General features: G+C 42.0%; 3 protein-coding genes across 4 annotated transcripts in view; 1 reads left to right on the forward strand and 2 right to left on the reverse strand.

Moving 5' to 3' along the window:
* Nucleotides 1-3,320, forward strand: part of eya3 (EYA transcriptional coactivator and phosphatase 3) — a 19,930-nt gene extending 16,610 nt beyond the window's left edge. For both annotated transcript variants that reach the window (XM_077008176.1, XM_077008177.1), the window contains one exon: nt 291-3,320. In XM_077008176.1, the coding sequence (XP_076864291.1) occupies nt 291-371 (81 nt within the window). In that variant the 3' untranslated portion in view covers nt 372-3,320. The remainder of the gene's footprint in view (nt 1-290) is intronic.
* Nucleotides 2,606-14,002, reverse strand: LOC143516525 (XK-related protein 8-like). Its single transcript, XM_077008182.1, has 3 exons — nt 13,430-14,002; nt 5,918-6,105; nt 2,606-5,569 (listed from the first exon to the last, which is right to left on the reverse strand). The coding sequence occupies exons 1-3, from the start codon at nt 13,735-13,737 to the stop codon at nt 4,860-4,862; spliced, it is 1,206 nt and encodes a 401-aa protein (XP_076864297.1). The 5' UTR covers nt 13,738-14,002; the 3' UTR covers nt 2,606-4,859.
* Nucleotides 14,003-14,137: 135 nt separating this feature from the next.
* xkr8.3 (XK related 8, tandem duplicate 3) lies at nt 14,138-17,753 on the reverse strand. The gene is made up of 3 exons (XM_077008181.1): nt 17,093-17,753; nt 16,561-16,748; nt 14,138-15,885 (listed from the first exon to the last, which is right to left on the reverse strand). Exons 1-3 carry the CDS (start codon nt 17,422-17,424, stop codon nt 15,143-15,145), a joined length of 1,263 nt encoding a protein of 420 aa, XP_076864296.1. The 5' UTR covers nt 17,425-17,753; the 3' UTR covers nt 14,138-15,142.
* Between the last annotated feature and the right edge of the window lie 2,945 nt (nt 17,754-20,698).

The raw sequence follows: 20,698 nt of genomic DNA on the forward strand, positions 1-20,698 counted from the left end.
GCAAGTTACACCTATTTCTATAACACATCCAGGGAGTGTGTGTTTATGCCTATTAAGAATCGTTCAGTTTATTTTACCAATATTGTGTTCATACTAAAAGGTGTGATGGTTCTCAAGTCCTCCTACTTTGCATGTCACCTGGGGAGCAGTTGGGGTTGTCGTCTTCAACCGCACTTGAGACTTGGTCTAGCTGGGAACTGAACCTACAACCTCCTGATCACAGGATCGGTACCCCTCCCACTGTACCATGGCTGCCCCCCTGTAAGTTGTAATTTTTCATGTCTCCACAGCACAACATGCCCTTCTGGAGAATCTCTGCTCGAGGGGACCTGGTGTCCCTGCACCAGGCTCTAGAGCTGGACTTCTTATAAAGCAGGAGGAAGGAGCCCCCACTCCCAACACACCTACCACCTTCTGGCCCTTCAGCTGGGGGCTGGCCAAGCTCGGCTTTGGGGAGTCAGATCCTTGTAAACTGGAGAAGACTTTGGGCAGGCAGGCGGCTGCTGGTCTGTCCTGTACTCCACTACCTCTACGGCAGCTACGACGCCAGGGGCTGAGCCTGGCATTGCTTACGGACCCGCGGAGAGCTCCAAAAAACTCTGAGCCACATACTGCCGACCCTCCGCCACAGGCTGAAGTTACCACCTTCCCTGGAACTGGATTCACCAAAGGAACAACCAAAGGTCTGCACTGGCATGGACACGCGTGGGAGTTTTGGAGACTTTCTGCTCTGGTTTCATGTTCATCGTCATGATTGTGGTTTTTGTTTTTGCTTCAAAAGGCCTGAACATTTAGATTTTGGTTTTGCACTCATTCCAAAGCGTAAGACGTGGAGGACCGGCCCTGATGAGTGGACTGACTGTGTGTGCTGGTAGAATAGTTTCAAAACCTGTTTTACATGTTTACTTCAGTTTAGAAATGGCAGGTTTGTCCTTTTTATACTTTTGCTGTAATGGTACTTGCAGGGTTTCCTACAGTTCAGTTCAGCTCATTTGTCTTTTGAGATGTTCCTTAGTGCTACAGTGTACACCAGGGGGCCCTCAATATCGCACACATTATAAACAGATTAGTAACCTGTGTGGCTGTTGTGCTGTTCAGTATGTTTTAGGTTTCACTGGATGGCATGATTGTTTTTATTGGTTGCTGTATAAACTGGGGTTTTGTTGTTATTGTGGGCTTTTTTCTTCTTTCCTCACAGTCAGTACAAGGTCCTCGATGACGGGAACAGCCATTTGGAATGTTGCTGTGTCTTTTGAGCGTTAGTCCAAAGTGTCCTTTAGAGGGAACAACCATCTTGCTAATTACCATCTAACCGACGACCATTTATCTAAGCATTCACCACTCTTACTTCAGTCAAACCACGTGAGCTAACGTTATATCGCATTGTTAGTTTGTGAATAATCCGATTCTTGTATTGCTCTATGCTGTGTGCTTTTGATTCGCTGTGGAAAAAAAGGGGGGAAACCGTGACTGACAATATGGCTTACCATCGAAGCAATTTAACCATGCGTCACAACAAACTCAAAAATGACATACTGTGGGAGAAGGAGACGAACTGCGTGTGCAATATGCTCAATGTCGGCACTAACCGTTGATTCTTTGAAGGTCTGAGAATAGGAGGGTCAGTAACCGTGGACAATTCAGCATGACAATACTGAGCCTAAAGACAAAGTGTAGATTTACGAATGTGTGCTTTTCATTTGGCTGTCTGGGTGTGGTGGTTTTCCTGTAGTTATTTATATTGTGCCTTTTAATCATAAACTACATACATCTCTTAAACCCTTAAATATGGAAAACATAAATCTGTATGTTTATTGTTTTTGTCCATGTGGTGTTATTTTCCTTCTTATGTGCATGCACTCATATGAATGTTCTTTCAGTTTTATTACATACTTTTACTTTTTAAAAACAAATGTTTTTTTTCTAATCAGAAAAAAAAAATGTGCAGTCATTATGTTCTAAATCCTTCTGCATAAGCACCACTGTCCTTACAGGGGTGCCCACTCGACTGTGTTGCCCACTGTCCTTACAGGGGTGCCCACTCAACTGTGTTGCCCACTGTCCTTACAGGGGTGCCCACTCGACTGTGTTGCCCACTGTCCTTACAGGGGTGCCCACTCGATTGCCCCTGTGTCCTGTTGGCTGGATAGTTTCTGTTTCGCATGCAGCCGCCTCCGACATGCTGAAGACTTCCATCACCAGTTGTGTGTGTGGAGGGATATGAACACTGATCTGGTCCTTTTGAGCAGTCAATCACTTTGAGACTTAAATGCCCGGACAATCAAAACTGTCAAACAGGTCCAGCTTTTCCAGCAAAACGGTGTAGATCGTCTGGGTTTTCCCTCCTGTGCTTCAGGTTTGGGGTCTTTGGCTTGTGGGCTGTAAGTGCGGGCACATCCAGTCTGATGTCTGAAGTGATGTCTGCATCACACAACGTGTTTGTGTTCCTTGAGTGCTGGAGAAAACCATGTAAAACCAAAAGGCTGCTGTGATCCTGGTCCCAAACGTTTCTTCCCATCTCCGAAAGGAGTGGCGTGTCCCATCCATGACACATTTGTGCTATGAGGTATTGTTTTCGTTTGTTTTTGTTGGGGGGGGGGGGGGGGGTAGTTTGTTTTGTGGCTTGTAGTGAGATTTCATTGGTGGGAGTGGGTGTCCGTAAAAGGTGCTTCTCCCAGATACGTGCCTGATGTGCTCAAAAGAAAACCCTCCTGTGGAATACGGCGTGTTGGAAAACATGCCCTTTTAAAGCAGCAGGAGGTCATGGGTGGGGCTTTTCCTCTCGTTCAGAACAGCGTGTGCATAAGGGGGCAGTATTATGCAGCTATGATGTCATCATTCATCAGAAGTCAGGTTCAGTGGTTAGTATTCTGATGTCATCATTCATCAGAAGTCCGGTTCAGTGGTTAGTATTCTGATGTCATCATTCATCAGAAGTCCGGTTCAGTGGTTAGTATTCTGATGTCATCATTCATCAGAAGTCAGGTTCAGTGGTTAGTATTCTGATGTCATCATTCATCAGAAGTCAGGTTCAGTGGTTATTATTCTGTGAACTGGGACATCATTACTCACATTTAACACATTGCAAGATGAGACTCCATTTGCCCACGTTACGGAGGATGTAGTTTAGTAAATATTGTGTTTGAATGCTATTTTTCACTCCCTTCACCCTCTCACCCCATCACCCCCTCATCCTTTTTTGTTTGTTTGTTTGTTTGTTTGTTTTTGTATGGGACCGGAATACTGTTTGACCCAGCAGAGTTTTCTTGGGTACTGTAAGAATGGATGTGGCTCCATCAATAAAACCTTTTAAAGCTGAATCTGATGTTGTGTCCTTGAACTCTGAGAAACAGACTAATGTTTTAATCCACTAAGTCTCCAATCTAATCCAACTATATCAACACACAAGTCAATTGAACAGTTTTACATGTTGGTAACACCTGAGTGCTGTTCAATAATTTGCATATTGCAATAGACATCAATGTGATGTAACACCTTGACACTGATGCTGGTTGACCATATTTGGACCAATGTGAACTTCAGTTTCAGTTGTTAAGCCTGATATTCTGAATCGTTTGCTTTGGTTTTGTTTCACACCAGAATCCCGAGCTTTAAAGAATAGTAATTATTTTACACATCAAACATTTTTACATATAGAAATCATATTCATGACAAAGTTCATGTGAATGAAGTAATGCAAAGGAACACAAGTGGTGGGAGCATCAGTTTCAGGCAGTCTACCACCAACTCCTGTTTAATGCTGCTTTTACTGCTGAAATATCTCTGAAGAAACCCAGTACTGCTGAGTATACACTATATTGCCTAAAGTATTCACTCACCTATCCAAATGATCATAATCAGGTGTTCCAGTAATTTCCATGTCCACAGGTGTATAAAATTAGGCACATAGGCATGCAGACAAACATTTGTGAAAGAATGGGTCACTCTCAGGAGCTCAGCGAATTTGAGCATGGAACTGTGGAAAGGATGTTCCAAAGTTTGGTGGAGGGGGAATTATGGTGTGAGATTGTTTTTCAATAGTTCCAGTGAAAGGAACTCTGAATGCTTCAGCATACCAAGACAATTCTATGCTGCCAACTTTGTGGGAACAGTTTGGAGCTGGCCCCTTCCTCTTCCAACATGACTGTGGCAGTCATAGTCCTGTGGTAGGGAACTGGTCTTGTGACCAGAGGGTCATGGGTTCGATTCCCAGACCTGAGGCCGTGACTAAGGTGCCTTTAAGCAAGGCACCTAACCCCAACTGCTCCCCAGGCGCTGGGCTAGGGCTGCCCACCGCTCTGGGCTTGTGTGCACCACAGCCCCCTAGTAATCACTATTGTATGTGTTCTAATTGCACAGATGGGTAAATGCGGAGGACAAATTTCGATTGTGGTGAATAAATTGACAAATATGGCACATTTCATTTCACTAGTGTGCAAAGCAAGGTCTATAAAGACATGAATGGCAGAGTTTAGTGTGAATGAACTTGACTGGCCTGACCTCACTCTGAAAGAACACCTTTGGAATTAGATACAGCGGAGACTGAGAGCCAGGCCTTCTCGTCCTACATCATGTGTGACCTCAAAAATGTGCTTCCGGAAGAATGGGCAAAAAACATAAACATATTCCTAAACTTTGTGGACAACCTTCCCAGAAGAGTTGAAGCTGTTCTAGCTGCAAAGGGTGGACCGACATTATATTGAACCCTATGGATTAGGAATGAGATGTCACTTAAGCTCATATGCAAGTCAAGGAAGCTGAGCAAATACTTTTGGTAATATAGTGTATATTAGTTTGAAAAGAACAGGTGAAAAAAATAAAAAAATTATTTTTGCAAAAAAAAATTTGCAAAATCCAGCCTAGTTGTAGAAATGTTCAGCCATAAGTATCATTCGCTTGTGGAAGGAACGTTCAGGATTAGCTTGGTGTTCAGGCTCACTGGCCATTCCAGTTGCCAAACTACCACTCTCAAGTGTAGCCCTTGGGCTCTCAGCTGTCCTGATCTCCATGTTCTTTGGATGGAACTTCCAGTAATAAACCATTTTCAGGAGGATTCCTGTAATGTATAGGGCAGGGACTACGACAAACAACATATAAGGGCTGATCTGGAGCGGTCTCTGGCGTGCTGACTCCACACTGCACTTCCACCACCACAGAGCCAGCAGCAGGGCCATGTCCACCCCTAGACACAGGTGGTACACCATGCTCCTCAGTTTTGTCCTACCGGATGACACGTTGAACCAGCTAAAGTACCAGATCAGACCTACGGTGGCCCGGTAGAGCCATTCACCTCCTCTGGTGTCCATGAAGTCAGTGTCCTGCCACCAGGCCCAGAAAACCAACAGCATCCACAGACACAAAAAGTGGATGGCAAAGTAGCAGGGAAGGGCACAAGTAAACAAGGCCACAGAAACCACCCGTGGGACGAGAAGAAACAGGTTCCACAGGAAGTAGACCAGGGTTGAAAGCCAATTCATCTTAGACACCTCAGGAACAAAGTTGCGCATATTGCGATGGAAGTTGGTGACGCTCCAAGCAATGGTAGCAAAAGAACCAGCAATTTTAGCCACTGCAAAAACAAAGGAAGATTTTGTTGGATGGGGTGTATATTTGTTTTTATGAACTTATGAAATAAATAAATTCATGTACCTAGCTATAAAATTACCAAGCACATTCTACTTGCAGTATGATTTAGAGAAGTCAGAGAAATAGAAAATTATTTATTAGGAAAAACATGTAAATGTAAATGTAAATAATGTTTATCATTAATATTTTTCTGTTACAAGGGCATTATGTGTTAAAAGTGAGATGTGTCCTATCAACAATGCTTGGGTTAGCATCTAAAGACTGACTTTATATCCTAAGTGATACATTGAACTCAAAGGGCCTTTCACAGGGCAACATCAGCGTGTCTGACCTGAAACGAGCCGCAGATCTTGCTCCTGTGTAAGAGTGTAGATCATGAGAATGAGCTGGGGAATGCTCTCGGAGAACGTCTCAAACAGACGCAGCGTGCTGAGGTTGGTAATCATGAACAGATACACAGCCTCACTGTAAATGTCCTTCTGTTTGACGTAGATGGCGATTTCCACCACACCTGTACACCTGCATTAAAAACATTGTTGATAACAATAATACACGAATACAGTTCATATCTAAATAAAGCACTAGATTTAATCTTGATTCATGTTCAGATAGACTTTTTAACTACAATCTATCTTAAAAATGGTTTTATTCATTATCATCTCATTGTTCTTTTTATTTTTATTTTTTGCTTTTACTCCTGATGATTGTTCTTCAGACTCTGGCCCCCCATGTGCATTTTACAAGTTCTGCCCATGACCTGTTCTTCAGGATAAAATCCAGAGGTGGGTGGAATTGCACTATTTACTCATGTTTACTTATTACATTGAGGGTGAACACTGGTAAAGTGACAAAAGTTGGACACCTAAACTTGATTCTCAATATGTTCTTTTTTTTTTATTGTGTAAGAGACAACTTAAGTTTTTAAGAATGATATTATGTTGTTATATATGACCTTACTTTTTAAATTAAATTGACATTCAATTTTGAAATAATTGTAATTCATTATACATTTTGTGTGTTCATTGCACATTTGTTGTGTGTTTCATTTAACTTCGCTCAGTGTTGCAATCAGGGGTGTAATAAGGGGAGACAATAAGGGGAGACACTTTAACAGGTGTTGCTCTTGCTGAGACTGTTACGTCTAAAGCTAGGTTTATACTTGACGCGTTAGTAATTCGCCAACCACTGGCGATCGATCGATTGCGATATAATACTTAATTTGTTCAACAACTTACACTTGCCACCCCAAGCGCCCCCCCCCCCAACAACTTACACTCGCTACCCCCCCTCCCCCCATTCCCATCCTGCCACACCCAAGTCGACCCCTCACTTATTTTTTTAGGACTACGCCACTGGTTGCAATGATCTGGACTGTCAAACATGGGTCATCACTAAATATAAAACTACATACCACATAACCAGCCAGTCGGCTTTACTAAGCAACCAAATTGCAATGTAAATATTACAGAAATTGTGTAGTTTCATTAGGCATGCACCCCAGACTATTCTTACAATTCTATCAGTGTCACCAAATCTACTGTCTCATGCATGCAAGCTCTAGGAACTCCAACTCCCAGGATTTCACAACCTGATCCTCCTCCTCTCATTATTGAACCTACACCTGTTCCCAATTCCAGTACACACACATATACATTTACAGCATTTTAGCAGACACCCTTATCCAGAGCGACTTACATTTTTATCTCATTTTTATACAAGTGAGCAATTGAGGGTTAAGGGCCTTGCTCAGGAGCACCTCAGTCATGGCCTCAGGTCTGGGGATCGAACCCACGACCTTCCGGTCACAAGACCATTTCCCTAACCACCAGGCCATGACACACCCCATATATACATGACACGCCCACATATACCTGGACTGGTTAACACAAAGCGAAGATTTGCCAAACCTAAATAAGCGTACTAAACATACTTGGTCCATTTTCAAATTCCCTCTTTGGATTTGCCCTTTGGTATTTGTTCTCTCTGTGTTTTTGAACATGGACTGTTTTTTTACTTTGTTTCTGTATCATGTTTTGGCTGGCTTATCTTTATTCTGGTTTTGACCCTATGTACACCTGTTTTTACAATGAGTGTTAAATAAACTCTTATCTGCACACATCTGTTCACTGGATTATGCCTCAGACATCACAGAATTCTTCCCAGAGTGGATCAAGGAAGTCTCGTGCAAGCTCAAGGATTGCTCAAGGATCAAGGCCAAAAGCCAGCCCTACTGGTCACTTTTCACAATGGGTTGTCCATTCCATTTCAAATTAATTCCATTTCTATGAAGAGTTCCGATTCTGCAGTTTCCATTCACATCCCTGCTGTGTACAAGGACCTGCAAGTTTTTGTTAGTAAAGAGAAAGAAACCGTTCCCAGCATAGACTAGAACAAGAGAGCCCACTCTCCCCAAACTGAGGATTTATCCTTTCATGCCTTTCAATACATTGATAAGACACTTCAATATGATTTTATCCAAAAATCCACATCCCCTGCAGCTTCTGGATTATTTTTTGTGCAGAAAAAGGATGGGAGCTCATGTATAGATTATAGAGGACTTAATAAAATAGCCTTACCCAACTTCGGACAGCCAAATATTACACAAAGTTACATCTATGGAGTGTATGCAATCTGAAAACATGAAAAGGTGATGAATGGAAAATTGCATTCGTTACCACATTATAAGTACCTGGTTACAAACTCTACTGCAAAACCAGTTGTACATCAAACCTGAGAAATGCAAGTTCTATCAACAGGTGATATTGTTACTGGCATTTGAAATCGGCCACAGCTGAATTACAATGGATGACAGAAAAATCTCAACATTGGCTCGCCATTCAACATTGGCTCACTACAGAAACACTGTGCAACTGGGATTTGCCCATTTCTATTGATGACTTATCAGACACTTTGCTCCATAGAAGGTCCACACCTGTCCTCAGACACCTGGATCCCTCTATGCCATTTGTGGTAGAGGTCGATGCTTCCCAGGTAGGGATTAGAGCCGTTCTCTCTCAAAGAGTTCCCGTGTCACATCTACACCCAGTGGCATTCTTTTCCCATAAACTGAAACCCACAGAACTCAATTATGGTATAGGGCAACAGGAGCTGCTGGCTATTGAATTAGTCTTGGTGGAATGATGACATTGGCTGGAGGGGGCTAAACATCCATAATTGTACTTGCAGATCACAACAATTTGGACTTTTTGCATAATGCCAAGAGGCTGTCAGCAAGGCATGCACAATGCTCATTGTTCTATGTAAGATTACATTTTTGCATTACTTTCAGACCAGGCACAAGGAACATCAGAGCTGATATCCTATCCTAGATGTACCAGGAAGAACAGGAGGCCGCCAGAGAAGATATATGATCCTCCCCCCTGCCCAGACTTCTTACCTGTGCACATACCTCCTTGAACTCCGGACACTCAGCTGAGGCATGAACCATGCAGCTGCTCACATGTCACTACTGGTGGGAGACACTTACGTTTTGTAGCTTCATGCACTGTCTGTTTCCAATACAAGACCCTTAAGACTCTTCCTGCAGGCACGTTACACCCACTCGTACCTGGGAGACCATTGTCAAATATGGCTCTGGACTTCATGACGGACCTGCCAGAGTCTATGGGTTACACCACTATTGGTAACCGACCGATTCTATCGAGGTGTACGTTTTATATCCTGTTCAAGTCTTCCTACCGCTTTCCAGCCAGCCAAAGCACTCGTCCAGCATGTCTTTCAGAACTTCAGAGTACAGAGGAGGCCCCTTCAGACACAGGACCCTAATTTATGTCCCCAATTCATGTCTCCATGTTAAAGCCTGTGGTTTCAGGTCCGCTGGATTAGGCCACACCTGAAAACATTCCACTATATTTACAAATAAAATTATGTGGTCATAGATTATGATAGTACCCCAGTCTACATGATTTGAGATATCCTAGAATCCCAGAGGTGTGGATCCACTATCCAATATCTCATTAACTGAGATAATTAAGGTAGTAAATGACCTGAGATTGAATAAGGATGCAGGCATTTGACACCATTGATCATGAAATACTTCTTGATCGACTACAGAGCTGAGTAGGCCTTAGTGGCTTAGTCTTAGACTGGTTTAGATCGTATCTAACTGGGCGTGATTACTATGTTGCATTAGATACCTCTTCCTCCACACGTCAAAAAATAATTTGTGGCGTCCCACAAAGATCAATTCTTGGGCCGTTACTATTCAACCTATATATGATTCCGTTACCACACATCATTAATAAACATGGTATTAGTTATCATCAATATCTAGATGACACTCAACTTTACATTTCTCTAGAACCTAAAGCCCTAAAATCAATTTGCTCACGGTTTGACTGCATAGATGATATACAGACATGGATGTCTGACAATTTTCTGCAATTAAATAAAGAGAAGACAGAGGTTCTTGTTCTTGGTAGTGATTCACAAAGGAATGATGTCCAGACTTATTTAAATCAAATTAATGTGAATGCCTAACTATGTGTTAAGAATCTGGGTGTCCCCTTTGATAATGAGCTCAGCTTCAAATCACACATCATGACCACATGCAAGACAGCTTATTTTCACCTTCGAAACATCGCTAAGGTCCGAGATATGCTCTCCTGCTGACAGTGAAAAACTTGTCCATGCATTTATCACATCAAGGCTAGATTATTGTAACAATGTTCTATCTGCTCTTCCAAAGAGCTCTATTTCTCACCTACAGCGAGTTCAGAACGCTGCTGCAAGGGTTCTGACCCGCAGGAGAAAGAGAGATCATATTACACCTGCACTCCACTCACTGCACTGGTTACCTGTCAGCTTTAGAATAGATTTTAAGGTTCTAGTGATGGTTTTTAAATGTCTTCATGGTCTTGCTCCTCTTTACCTCAGTAAAATGATGGTTAGATATGTTCCAGTCAGGTCTCTCAGGTCTTCAAACAGTAATCTTCTGATGATTCCTAAAACCCGACCAGTGGCACCCTGCCGTCCTGCACCACACCCACCTCCCCATCCATGCGGTTCTTAGTCTTCCGTAAATTCCTCAGGGGGTGCTCAGTCTCAGACGTAATGCCTTGTCCATTTTGAGATGGGGGAACCTATGTACAGTCATGGCCAAAAGTTTGGGAATGATACAAATATAAATTTTTACAAAGTCTACTGCTTCAGTTTTTTTATGGCAATCTGCATATACTCCAGAATGTTATAAAGAGTGATCAGCTTTAACAGCAATTAATTGCAAAGTCAATATTTGCCTAGAAAATGAACTTTATCCCCCAAAACACATTTCAACTTCATTGCAGCCCTGCCTTAAAAGGACCAGCTAACATCGTTTCAGTGATTGCTCCATTAACACAGGTGTGGGTGTTGATGAGGACAGGGCTGGAGATCAATCTGTCATGATTGAGTAAGAATGACACCACTGGACACTTTAAAATGAGGCTGATGCTTGGCATCATTGTTTCTCTTCTGTTAACCATGGTTATCTCTAAAGAAACACGTGGTGATCATTGCACTGCACAAAAATGGCCTAACAGGGAAGAGTATCGCAGCTAGAAAGATTGCACCTCAGTCAACAATCTATCGCATCATCAAGAACTTCAAGGAGAGAGGTTCCATTGTTGCCAAAAAAGCTCCAGAGCGCCCAAGAAAGACCAGCAAGCGCCAGGACCGTCTCTTAAAAGTGTTTCAGCTGTGGGATCGGGCTACCAGCAGTGCAGAGCTTTCTCCGGAATGGCAGCAGGCAGGTGTGAGTGCATCTGCAGTGGAGACTCTTGGAGCAAGGCCTGGTCTCAAGGAGGGCAGCAAAGAAGCCAGAAAAAACATCAGGGACAGACTGATATTCTGCAAAAGGTACAGGGAGTGGACTGCTGAGGACTGGGGTAAAGTCGTTTTCTCTGATGAATCTCCTTTCTGATTGTTTGGGACATCTGGAAAACAGCTTGTTCGGAGAAGACGAGGTGAGCGCTACCACCAGTCTTGTCTAAATGGCTCAGATAACAAAACAGAGATTTTGGGTCCATGGCCTGGAAACTCCCCAGATCTTAATCCCATTGAGAACTTGTGGTCAATCATCAAGAGACGGGTGGACAAACAAACACCTTGTAACGTCTCATGACAAGGGGGCAGACACAAATGCGATACAGAGTGTGTTTTATTTTGAACTGAGAGCGAGACTGGTTGAATCACGGTAACGCCGATTCGTATTGTACGAGATCGACGCGGCATGTTGGTCTTCTACACAGTGCATGAAAGACTAGGTTATACAAAGCAGTAGAACTAACACAACAACGAAGGCTGAAGTAAACTTTGATGCATCGATATACACACAACACAGTGCATGAAAGACTGGGTTATACAAAGCAGTAAGACTAACACAACATACACGAGCAACACAGAAATAACTGTGACCAGGTTAATTTAATTCTTCCACTAACCTAACCGTTCTACTACCGATGCAAACAAGAAAGGACACACATAATTGTTCACTACCGAGACATTACTTTGAATGCAACGACCACAGCAACAATCACTCATTCAGAATCAAACTACACATACGAAAACAGACGTTTGATTAACACCACCATCTAGAAAACCAGGATACAAGCTGATAGACATCCAAAGTACGATTCACAAACACGACCTACAACACTGACACTCGCTAAAGACCAAGAAACACAGGAATGCGAACACCGCGGAGAAATGCTAAACATGGAAACACAACCAAACTGCAGAACCAACATGAACTCTTAACGACTCACAACAAAGAACTAAACCCAAGAGAATTATAAACCTAACTAATCAAGAAAACCCCTAGGAACAGCTGAACATTAATCAATAGGGGCGGAGCTAAGAACAGAAGGCATAACCACCAAAACAAATCAAAGAAATCAAAAAGGGGCCGACCCTAGCAACCACGGAGGTGTGGCTTGTCAAGGAGGGGGAGATAGAACGTAACAAACCTACACATTCTGACAAAATGCAAGCATTAATTGTGCAAGAATGGACTGCTATCAGTCAGGATTTGGTCCAGACGTTGATTGAGATCTTGCCACGGACTATTGCAGAGGTCCTGAAGAAGAAGGGTCAACACTGCAAATATTGACTTGCTGCATTAACTCATTCTAACTGTCAATAAAAGCTTTTGTTACTTATAATATGATTGCAATTATATTTCTGTATGTGATAAAAACATCTGACAAACACACATAACAACCAGAGGGCAGCAGATCATGTGAAAATATAATATTTGTGTCATTCTCAAAACTTTTGGCCATGACTGTGTATATATACCTGGACGAGCAAAGTATTGTCTAACCTTAGTGAGCAAACTGAGCATTGTTGGATTATTGTGGTATTGTTTTTCATTCTCTGGTAACTTTGACCTGGTCTGTTTTCTACTACCCTCTTTGGATTTGCCTGTTGATATTGTTTGCCCTCTGTGTATTTTTACTTTGTTTTTTGACTTCATTTATAGATCACGTTTTGGCTAGTTTATCTTTACTGTTTTGACCCTACACCTGATACACGCCTGAGTGGTAATAAAAACTTCCTATTATCTGCACACGTCTGCTCAGTCAATTATGTCCAAGATGTTTTTAGATACATTTTAGCAACCTAACTGCCCAACAAAAAAATCTGATACAAAACACCTTTTCTACTAAAATATAAAACAAAGACTTGCTACTGATACAAAATATCTTTTCTACTAATACAAAAACAAATACACTTGCGCATTTGATGAGTTTTCCAAATGTACACAATTGTAGGATAGTATTTACTCCTTCAAATGAACTGGCTTGTCTCAACAGTATTAAAAGACAGTGAAGCCAACACGAACCTGAGGAACATGCCCAGCTGACAGATGTGAAGCAGCCCCAGTAAACCGTACTTCTCCGCAAACTTCTCTGTTTTGGTTTCCAGAATAATTGAGGGGTCTGAATACCAGATCCAGCTGAACACATGGAGAAGGACTGAAGATCCCAGCAGCAGGAATATTAACAGTCCCAGGGAGATGTAGGAGCCCTCCTGATAGAGAGACACCACAGCCCAGATATCCAGTGCTATGTCCACTAGGCTAAAAATGAAACCCAGAAGGGAAAGCAGAATGTCCACCTTGAACAAATGAAATGGAAAAGTCTCCTCCATGGTGAAGCTGCCACTTTGCAACTCTGACAAAGTATTTAAGCAGAAAGTGAAAGTAACAATGTCACTTATCCATAGGTCATGCCAGTGCACGCCTTTCAATTGTAAGTTGCATAACTTTTTATACTACACACATAAGGTTACGTCCCATAACATATCATGTTAATAATTAATAAGTAAGCTCCTGACAGACCAACCTCCAGTGAAACATACAATATATACACTACCAGAGTACAAAGCAAACCAGTATGAAATTTACCCCTTCTATTGTGTTTTTTAAACCAGCAGATGTTAAGAATTATACCTTCATAAATTAAAATTACCTTAACTTGTGATATGTGTATGTGGTATGTAAGATGTATTACTGACTGCAGAATAAACAAACTGATGGTAAACTCTGAAGAACAATGTATGCTCTTTAATAACATCTGAAGAACATTGTATGTTTAATAATGTCTGAAGAATAGTATATAATATTTAACAACATCTGAAGAACATTGTATGTTTAATAATGTCTGAAGAATAGTATATGATATTTAATAACATCTGAAGAACAATGTATTTATCACGGAAGGCCGGACCGGCTCCATAGGGGAGCCGCCCACTTCACAACATTCCACCTCTTGTGCGCTCCTCAGATCACAATCACCCGCCTACTAATTAACCAGTTCTTTATTAGTCTGACTTTATTAGATTTTCTTTTTAAAAAGAATATTTATATAAACACCTTTCTAAGGCAGGTTATAGGTAGAGTGTGAGATGAGCGTGGGTGTGTATATAACCTTTACACCATATTGTTTACAACATTATAACTTCATGCAAATTCAAGAATGTGAAATCAACCCTTCCATGTGAGAACAAGAGCACATTTCAAACAAGTCGCAAAAACCACAAATTATTTTCCAAATGACTACAAACCAACTGTAGATTCTCTGCACTGAAACTGATGATATGGGACACAAACATACATATGGGTCATATGATCACTTCATGACTTAAAACACACTACACTACAGAGAATTTACATAAACTGATACACAGTATCGTGCATTAAATGAATTAACATTTTAAGCTTTTAAAACTTCTTTTACCTACATACTTTGAACATTAATAACTACCACTGCTACATCAAAAAACAATAACCGGAAGGCCATTTTTTCAGATTATCATAAATCCTTGGAATACATCAAATTGTCATGTCCAATCTCCATTTAATTTGGAGATGATGATTTTATTTGCAAATCTCCAAATAAAATCCTGTTTAGAACTGTTTCAACACTTATTTGGCTAAATATATTAAGCTTTTTTTTAAAAAAGATCAACACCCTAGACAGTACAGTATGAGTCACAGTTCATTACAAAAAAAAAATGTCAACTGGAGAAGACAGTTGACACTTAATTTCTGTCCTCATATAATCCCAGTTCCTTCTTGTCTACTTGTCCTAGCCAGAGCAGTTGTGTTCACGCTGTAAAACGTAGCAACATGACTGGCCATTCTCTTGTTTACAGTCTGGGAATAAGCAGCATCAGTCTGATTAACAGCATTTTGGTACACAATCCCATCAGGCACGTCCCCCTGAAGCTTTCGGGTGTCGGCTGACCACTGCAGCGTGGGGTGGCAACAACTGTAATACAAAGCTTTGAGCAGCAGACCAATCACGTACGACAGAGGCACAAGAGCGAGGAGAGGCAGGGCGTACGCGTGCGTGGTCTCGGGGTCCCTCAGCCTCCACCACGTCGACAGAAGAATTCCACCGTCCAGCAGGATGAAGGAGTGGTAGATGACGCTTCTCCACCTGGTACGACCTTCCGTCACGTTGAACCAGCTGAAGTACCAGATGATGGCTACGGTGGCCCGGTAGAGCCATTCTCCGGCGGTGCTGTCCATGAAGCACGTGTCCTGGAGCCAGGCCCACAGGACAAACGCAGGCCACAGAGACAGGAAGTGGACGGCCATGTACGGGGGCAGGACCGAAGCGAAGAGTGCCACCGTGACCACTCGTGGGGCAATCAGGAACAGGTTCCACAGGAAGTAGGCCACAGAGGAGAACCAGTACTGCTTGGTCTTGTCAGGCAGGAAGGATCGCAGTGAACGATGGTAGTCAACCAGCATCCATGCCACAGATATGATAGAGGCTACCACACTGACATCTGCAGGGCACATGCAGCAATGTCACGGTTACGGTCACATCAGAAAAAAAAAAGGCATCTGCATGCTTCTCACAATATAGACTGTTCGGTGTATCAAGTTCCTATTTACTAGTTCCTCAAGCACTTAAATGACACTGTTGTAATAAAATTACTTGTGTTATTGTTGGAAATCATGGTGATCGAATATGTATAAAAGCCAATCAATCCCGAACCTTCATCAGTTCAAATGACTGGTGATAAACAAAAAAAATCTCCTTTTAAAATTTACAGCATTGACATGTTCTTCATTGTCCATTTACAGACAGTTCAGTGACCTGGAAGACTTTTCCTGAAACTTATACTAAACTCTCTTTTAGTAAAAAAAATTTCTCATACATACAGTATGAGTTCTCATACAGAAGTCCCCACATCACATCACCGGCCAGAGGAGGATGGGCTCCCCCCCTGAGTCTTGGTTCCTCTCAAGGTTTCTTCCTCATGCAAAAAACTAGGGAGTTTTTCCTTGCCACTGTCACCCTTGGCTTGCCCACTGGGGGCTAGGACTCGGCACTTGTAAAGCTGCATTGTGACAACAACTGTTGTAAAAAGCGCTATATAAATAAAATTTGATTGATTGATCACCAAGAACAGCACGTCCAACTGCACAGACGTCATGCTCATTGGACAGATACCCACACTGCATGGTCCTGGCGTGGTTGGTGCGGAGCACGATGTACATCATGAGGGTGAGCTGTGGGACGCTCTCGCAGAACGTCTCGATGAGTCGCAGCATACTGAGGTCATGGGTCAGATAGATCACGTAGTGCGAGCCTCCCTCTCCTCGCCACCACACGCAGAAACCCTGCCAGATGGCCGATATGTGTCTGCAAACAAAGAATGGAGTATGAACACGTTTCATTCCCCAATGACAAGACGCCTCTCATTATGTAGGCTTACAGAAACAATACATGCAAACAGCACTAGTCTGATGCAGAGGTGTTTAATCCAGGTTAAAAAAATTAAAAGTCCTCACCAGGAATTTCCTCAGGCTTCCTGGATTGTGTTGATACCACTAATTGTACCTGGATTGCACTAATTAGAAAATCTATCTTGAACAAAATCCTGGTGAGGACTTTTACTTTCTGAACCTGGATTATAGACCTCTGGTGACGTCACGGGGTCATGAAGCAGTCCGTGGTGACCGTTAGCCAAACACCGTGAACTTTACCTGAAGAACAGTCCGAGCTGACACACATGGAGCAAGCTCATAACTTTGACATGTCCAGACCCGCCGAAAACAGCATATTTATCAGACGTTTCGGATTCGAAGTTTTCGAGCTCACGGTCGTATTTAAGCCAGAACCAGCTGAACAACTGAACTATTACAGATGCCGTTAGCATAAAACCGAGCAGCAGTCCAAACCAGAAGAAATCCCCTCGTAGGTAAAACTCCGTAGCTACCCAGATATCCGAGCCAACGTCCAGCAGAAACGTACACACTCCGATTAAAGTGAAAAGAAAATCCAGCCAGGAATATTTAGGAAAGGTCAGACATGCCATATCAAACCGATCTCACTAAACTTGTACTTCATGTCACGATGTAACGTTACCTGACGTAGTTACAACATCTACCAAACTTCTAGTTAGCGGGTTAGCAGGCTAGCTATCTGCCCCGTTTATTCAGCACATCCACGTTAGTAAACACAACCACCCATAGGTCGGGAAAAGTTAAACACACTCCGTCTATCATATCACCGATACTGTGTGGCTCATACACACTCAACAGACTGCTTCTAAACTTCAGACACAAACTAGTTTTGCCCGCCCTCTCTCTCTCCCTCTCTCTCTGCACCTCTCTCTCTCTCTCTGTGCCTCTCTCTGCCCCTCTCTCTCTCTCTCTGCCTCTCTCTCTGCCCCCCCCTCTCTCTCTCTCCCTCTGTGCCTCTCTCTCTCTCTCTCTCTCTCTCTGTGCCTCTCTCTCTCTCTCTCTCTCTCTCTCATATGTGGCCACGCCCACCTGACCCAAGGAAGCGGGAACCTACTTGAGTGTTCAGCTGTTGTAAAAACACGTTTATTCAACAGTACTATTGGGTTTATTAGGGGTCACACACGTATTTGTATGTTCCGCTTCATTAAAAACTCATTTGTGGAGATGTTTGTGTTGCTGCAGTGATCTGCGCTGTTTCAACACTCACGTCTGAGAGCAGTAGCGGTAATAACACTGAAAGGCATTTTACGTACAGGCGACAGTGGCATACGGCACTCACATCGACCTCTTACATTTAGGTGACAGTGTGGCATCGACATATGTAGGCTACGGCTGAAAAACTGCGGTAAAATTGGTGTCACGTTTGCATATTCGGAATTCTTTCTTCAATAACTAAGACAATATTAGCAAAAGTGCCAAAATACGTAAACACCTACAACTTTGTTTACGTCAGAAATAGACGTGTTTTAAATGCACTACCCTCGCCACTGCAACGTCTAAGGCACCGTCTACAAATTACTTTAACACGAACGAAATTGACGGTCGTAAAGGCTCCAGAGCACAGCACATTCTGTTTTTTGCAATAATTTCAATACCTTTAAAACGGTCCTTCATAAGACCACCAAACAAGTTGTATTACATAAAGTGCATGATGTACGACAATCTCCAACTCTTAGCTGGGTATTTATGCCTTATTTGTTGTGGTCAGTTTATGTCTTAAGACATAACATTAACTTTTAATGTTTGTATTTTTATTGAACATTGAGCTCATCCTTAGAATAAAGGGGACTACTTTTCTATAGGCAAGAATCTGTGTTGGGTAATTTAATCAATGGCAATAGAATTTTTAAACGAAAACTGCCCACCACTAATACAGATGAAAGTTATTAATACCAATTCAAGAGATTGTTGTTTAGGATGCACTTAATTTAACACAACTTGTTTGGTGGTCTTGTGATGGACGGGATAAAAGCTATAAAAAAAAACTGTGCAGTGCTCTGGGACCTTTACGACCAACACTTTTGTCCCAATATCATTTGTAGTCTTTCCCAAGAGGAAAACAATATGGTGCTACTGGCACCTATAAATGACTTTCAGTAGCTTTCAAATAATTTCCAGTAGTGTAAACATCTGTGTGCGTAGACACAAAGTCAAATGACATGGGCATAGGCACATGCCAGTGTCTGAAAACAAAATGTTGTTGTTATATGCCATTGTCATCTGTACGTAAGATGCTAATGTCAATTTCATATGCCAGCGTAACCTTTACGTAAGATGCCGATGCCTTTCCGTGTTATTACTGCCTCTCCCTGAGAGGCAGCAGCCGTCTGCCTCCTTAGTTTCCTGCCGCTCCCTCAACGGTTAATTAAAACTTCATGGTTTATCCTAACAGAATGCTCACATTACACACATGCCTACATCTGTCTGTTTTTCCTGATTTTTTGTTTACTTTTTTATTTTATGAGAAAAGCAGAAATATACAGACAATATAGCAAATAGCGATTAGAAGAGAAGACACAGAAGCATCCACACATACAAAGAAAAGTCAGAAAATTTAAAGCATTTAGAGTATTTAGAGCTTTTTAGAATTTTTAGAGTGTCTGATTAAAGGATTTTGTGGTGTCGTTCTGAAAAACATGAAGAGGTTGGAGGCTAATTGACCCAACATATTTATGAAAGTAACATTTGGCAAGTAAAACATTTATTAATTGGAAAGACATGCAAGAATATATGGGTTCAAGGCCAAAATAAATGCATAAAAGGTTCAAAATTTACTTGAGAAAAAAGCAGCTGGTATCAAAATTTACATCAGCAACCAAAAGAAAATTCGAAAGGCAAATTTTTGAAAATCAAAGCCAATACTATTTTCTACTATATCGTTCATATATAATATTTGGTAATAATGTCCAACTTTTCCTATTATTGTAATGGTAAACATGGAGGCATGCCGACCCACGAGTTCACACATGTGGTGAGACAGGAAGCTTCTTTATGGAGTGAGATTACTGTCTTTACAACTGTAAACTTTAAAACTGTATTTAATATTCGAATGAACGAATTATTTGCAAGTACCCGTCGCTGCAGAAGCAAAAGTCCAGAGGGTGGAGCTGGATCTAGATCCAACTTTTCCCATCGTCCATAGTTTCTTTTGGTCGGTCCAGGGGGCGGAGCTGCATGTAATCCAACTTCTCCTACGTGTCCCTTACGTTTTCCGACCAGGAAATATAAATCCAATCAATTCACCCTTAAGACTTTTACCGTTTAAAGATCAAAATGTTCTTTAAATGTTATTTAAATAACACAATAGACATTTTTTTAAGTTTACAAGAAAACGTAAAAGTGGACAGGAATAATCATCTGTGATTGCCAACACAATAATATGTACAGTGTAATGTACAGTACTGTCACGTCCAGCCCCTCCCTCCTCCCTGGTCCCGCCTAGCTCCCTGCTCCCATTCGTTCCTCCCTCTGTCTGTCACGCCCTCGTCATCAGTCTCGTACACCTGAGTCTTGTTTCACCGTCTTGTCTCTGTGTATAAAAACCCCCTCGTGTTTTACCCCGGTGTCGGTCATTCCCTGTACAGTAATCCCTCGCTTTCCCTCTGTTTCCTTTTGTAAGACCTGTTCCTCTTGCGACTCATATTCTCCCTTTTGTTTCAATCCTAGTCTCCACGTGTTGGTTTATTTCCCAGTGTCTTTCGCTTATGCTTTCTTTGTGTTTGTTCTCCGTTATTAGTATTCATTGATATTCGTCCTCGTTGTCTGTTTAGTGGTTAATTTATGCTTTAGAATTCTGGTGTGTAGTTGCCCTTGGTTTTTTTGATTCTCTTGTGTTTATGTTTTGTT

Source organism: Brachyhypopomus gauderio, chromosome 6 (assembly GCF_052324685.1).
Source record: "Brachyhypopomus gauderio isolate BG-103 chromosome 6, BGAUD_0.2, whole genome shotgun sequence".
Taxonomy (NCBI): domain Eukaryota; kingdom Metazoa; phylum Chordata; class Actinopteri; order Gymnotiformes; family Hypopomidae; genus Brachyhypopomus; species Brachyhypopomus gauderio.

Bases quoted from the DNA above. Each gene is read 5' to 3' on its own strand.
- LOC143516525 (XM_077008182.1), bottom strand. From the start codon at position 13,737: ATGGAGGAGACTTTTCCATTTCATTTGTTCAAGGTGGACATTCTGCTT. The intron at 6,106-13,429 runs GTTCGTGTTGGC...TTTTTAATGCAG, and splicing joins CAGCTGGGCATGTTCCTCAG to GTGTACAGGTGTGGTGGAAA. The intron at 5,570-5,917 runs GTCAGACACGCT...TTGTTTTTGCAG, and splicing joins AGATCTGCGGCTCGTTTCAG to TGGCTAAAATTGCTGGTTCT.
- xkr8.3 (XM_077008181.1), bottom strand. From the start codon at position 17,424: ATGGCATGTCTGACCTTTCCTAAATATTCCTGGCTGGATTTTCTTTTC. The intron at 16,749-17,092 runs GTAAAGTTCACG...CTTTGTTTGCAG, and splicing joins CAGCTCGGACTGTTCTTCAG to ACACATATCGGCCATCTGGC. The intron at 15,886-16,560 runs GTGGGTATCTGT...TGTGCCCTGCAG, and splicing joins CCACGCCAGGACCATGCAGT to ATGTCAGTGTGGTAGCCTCT.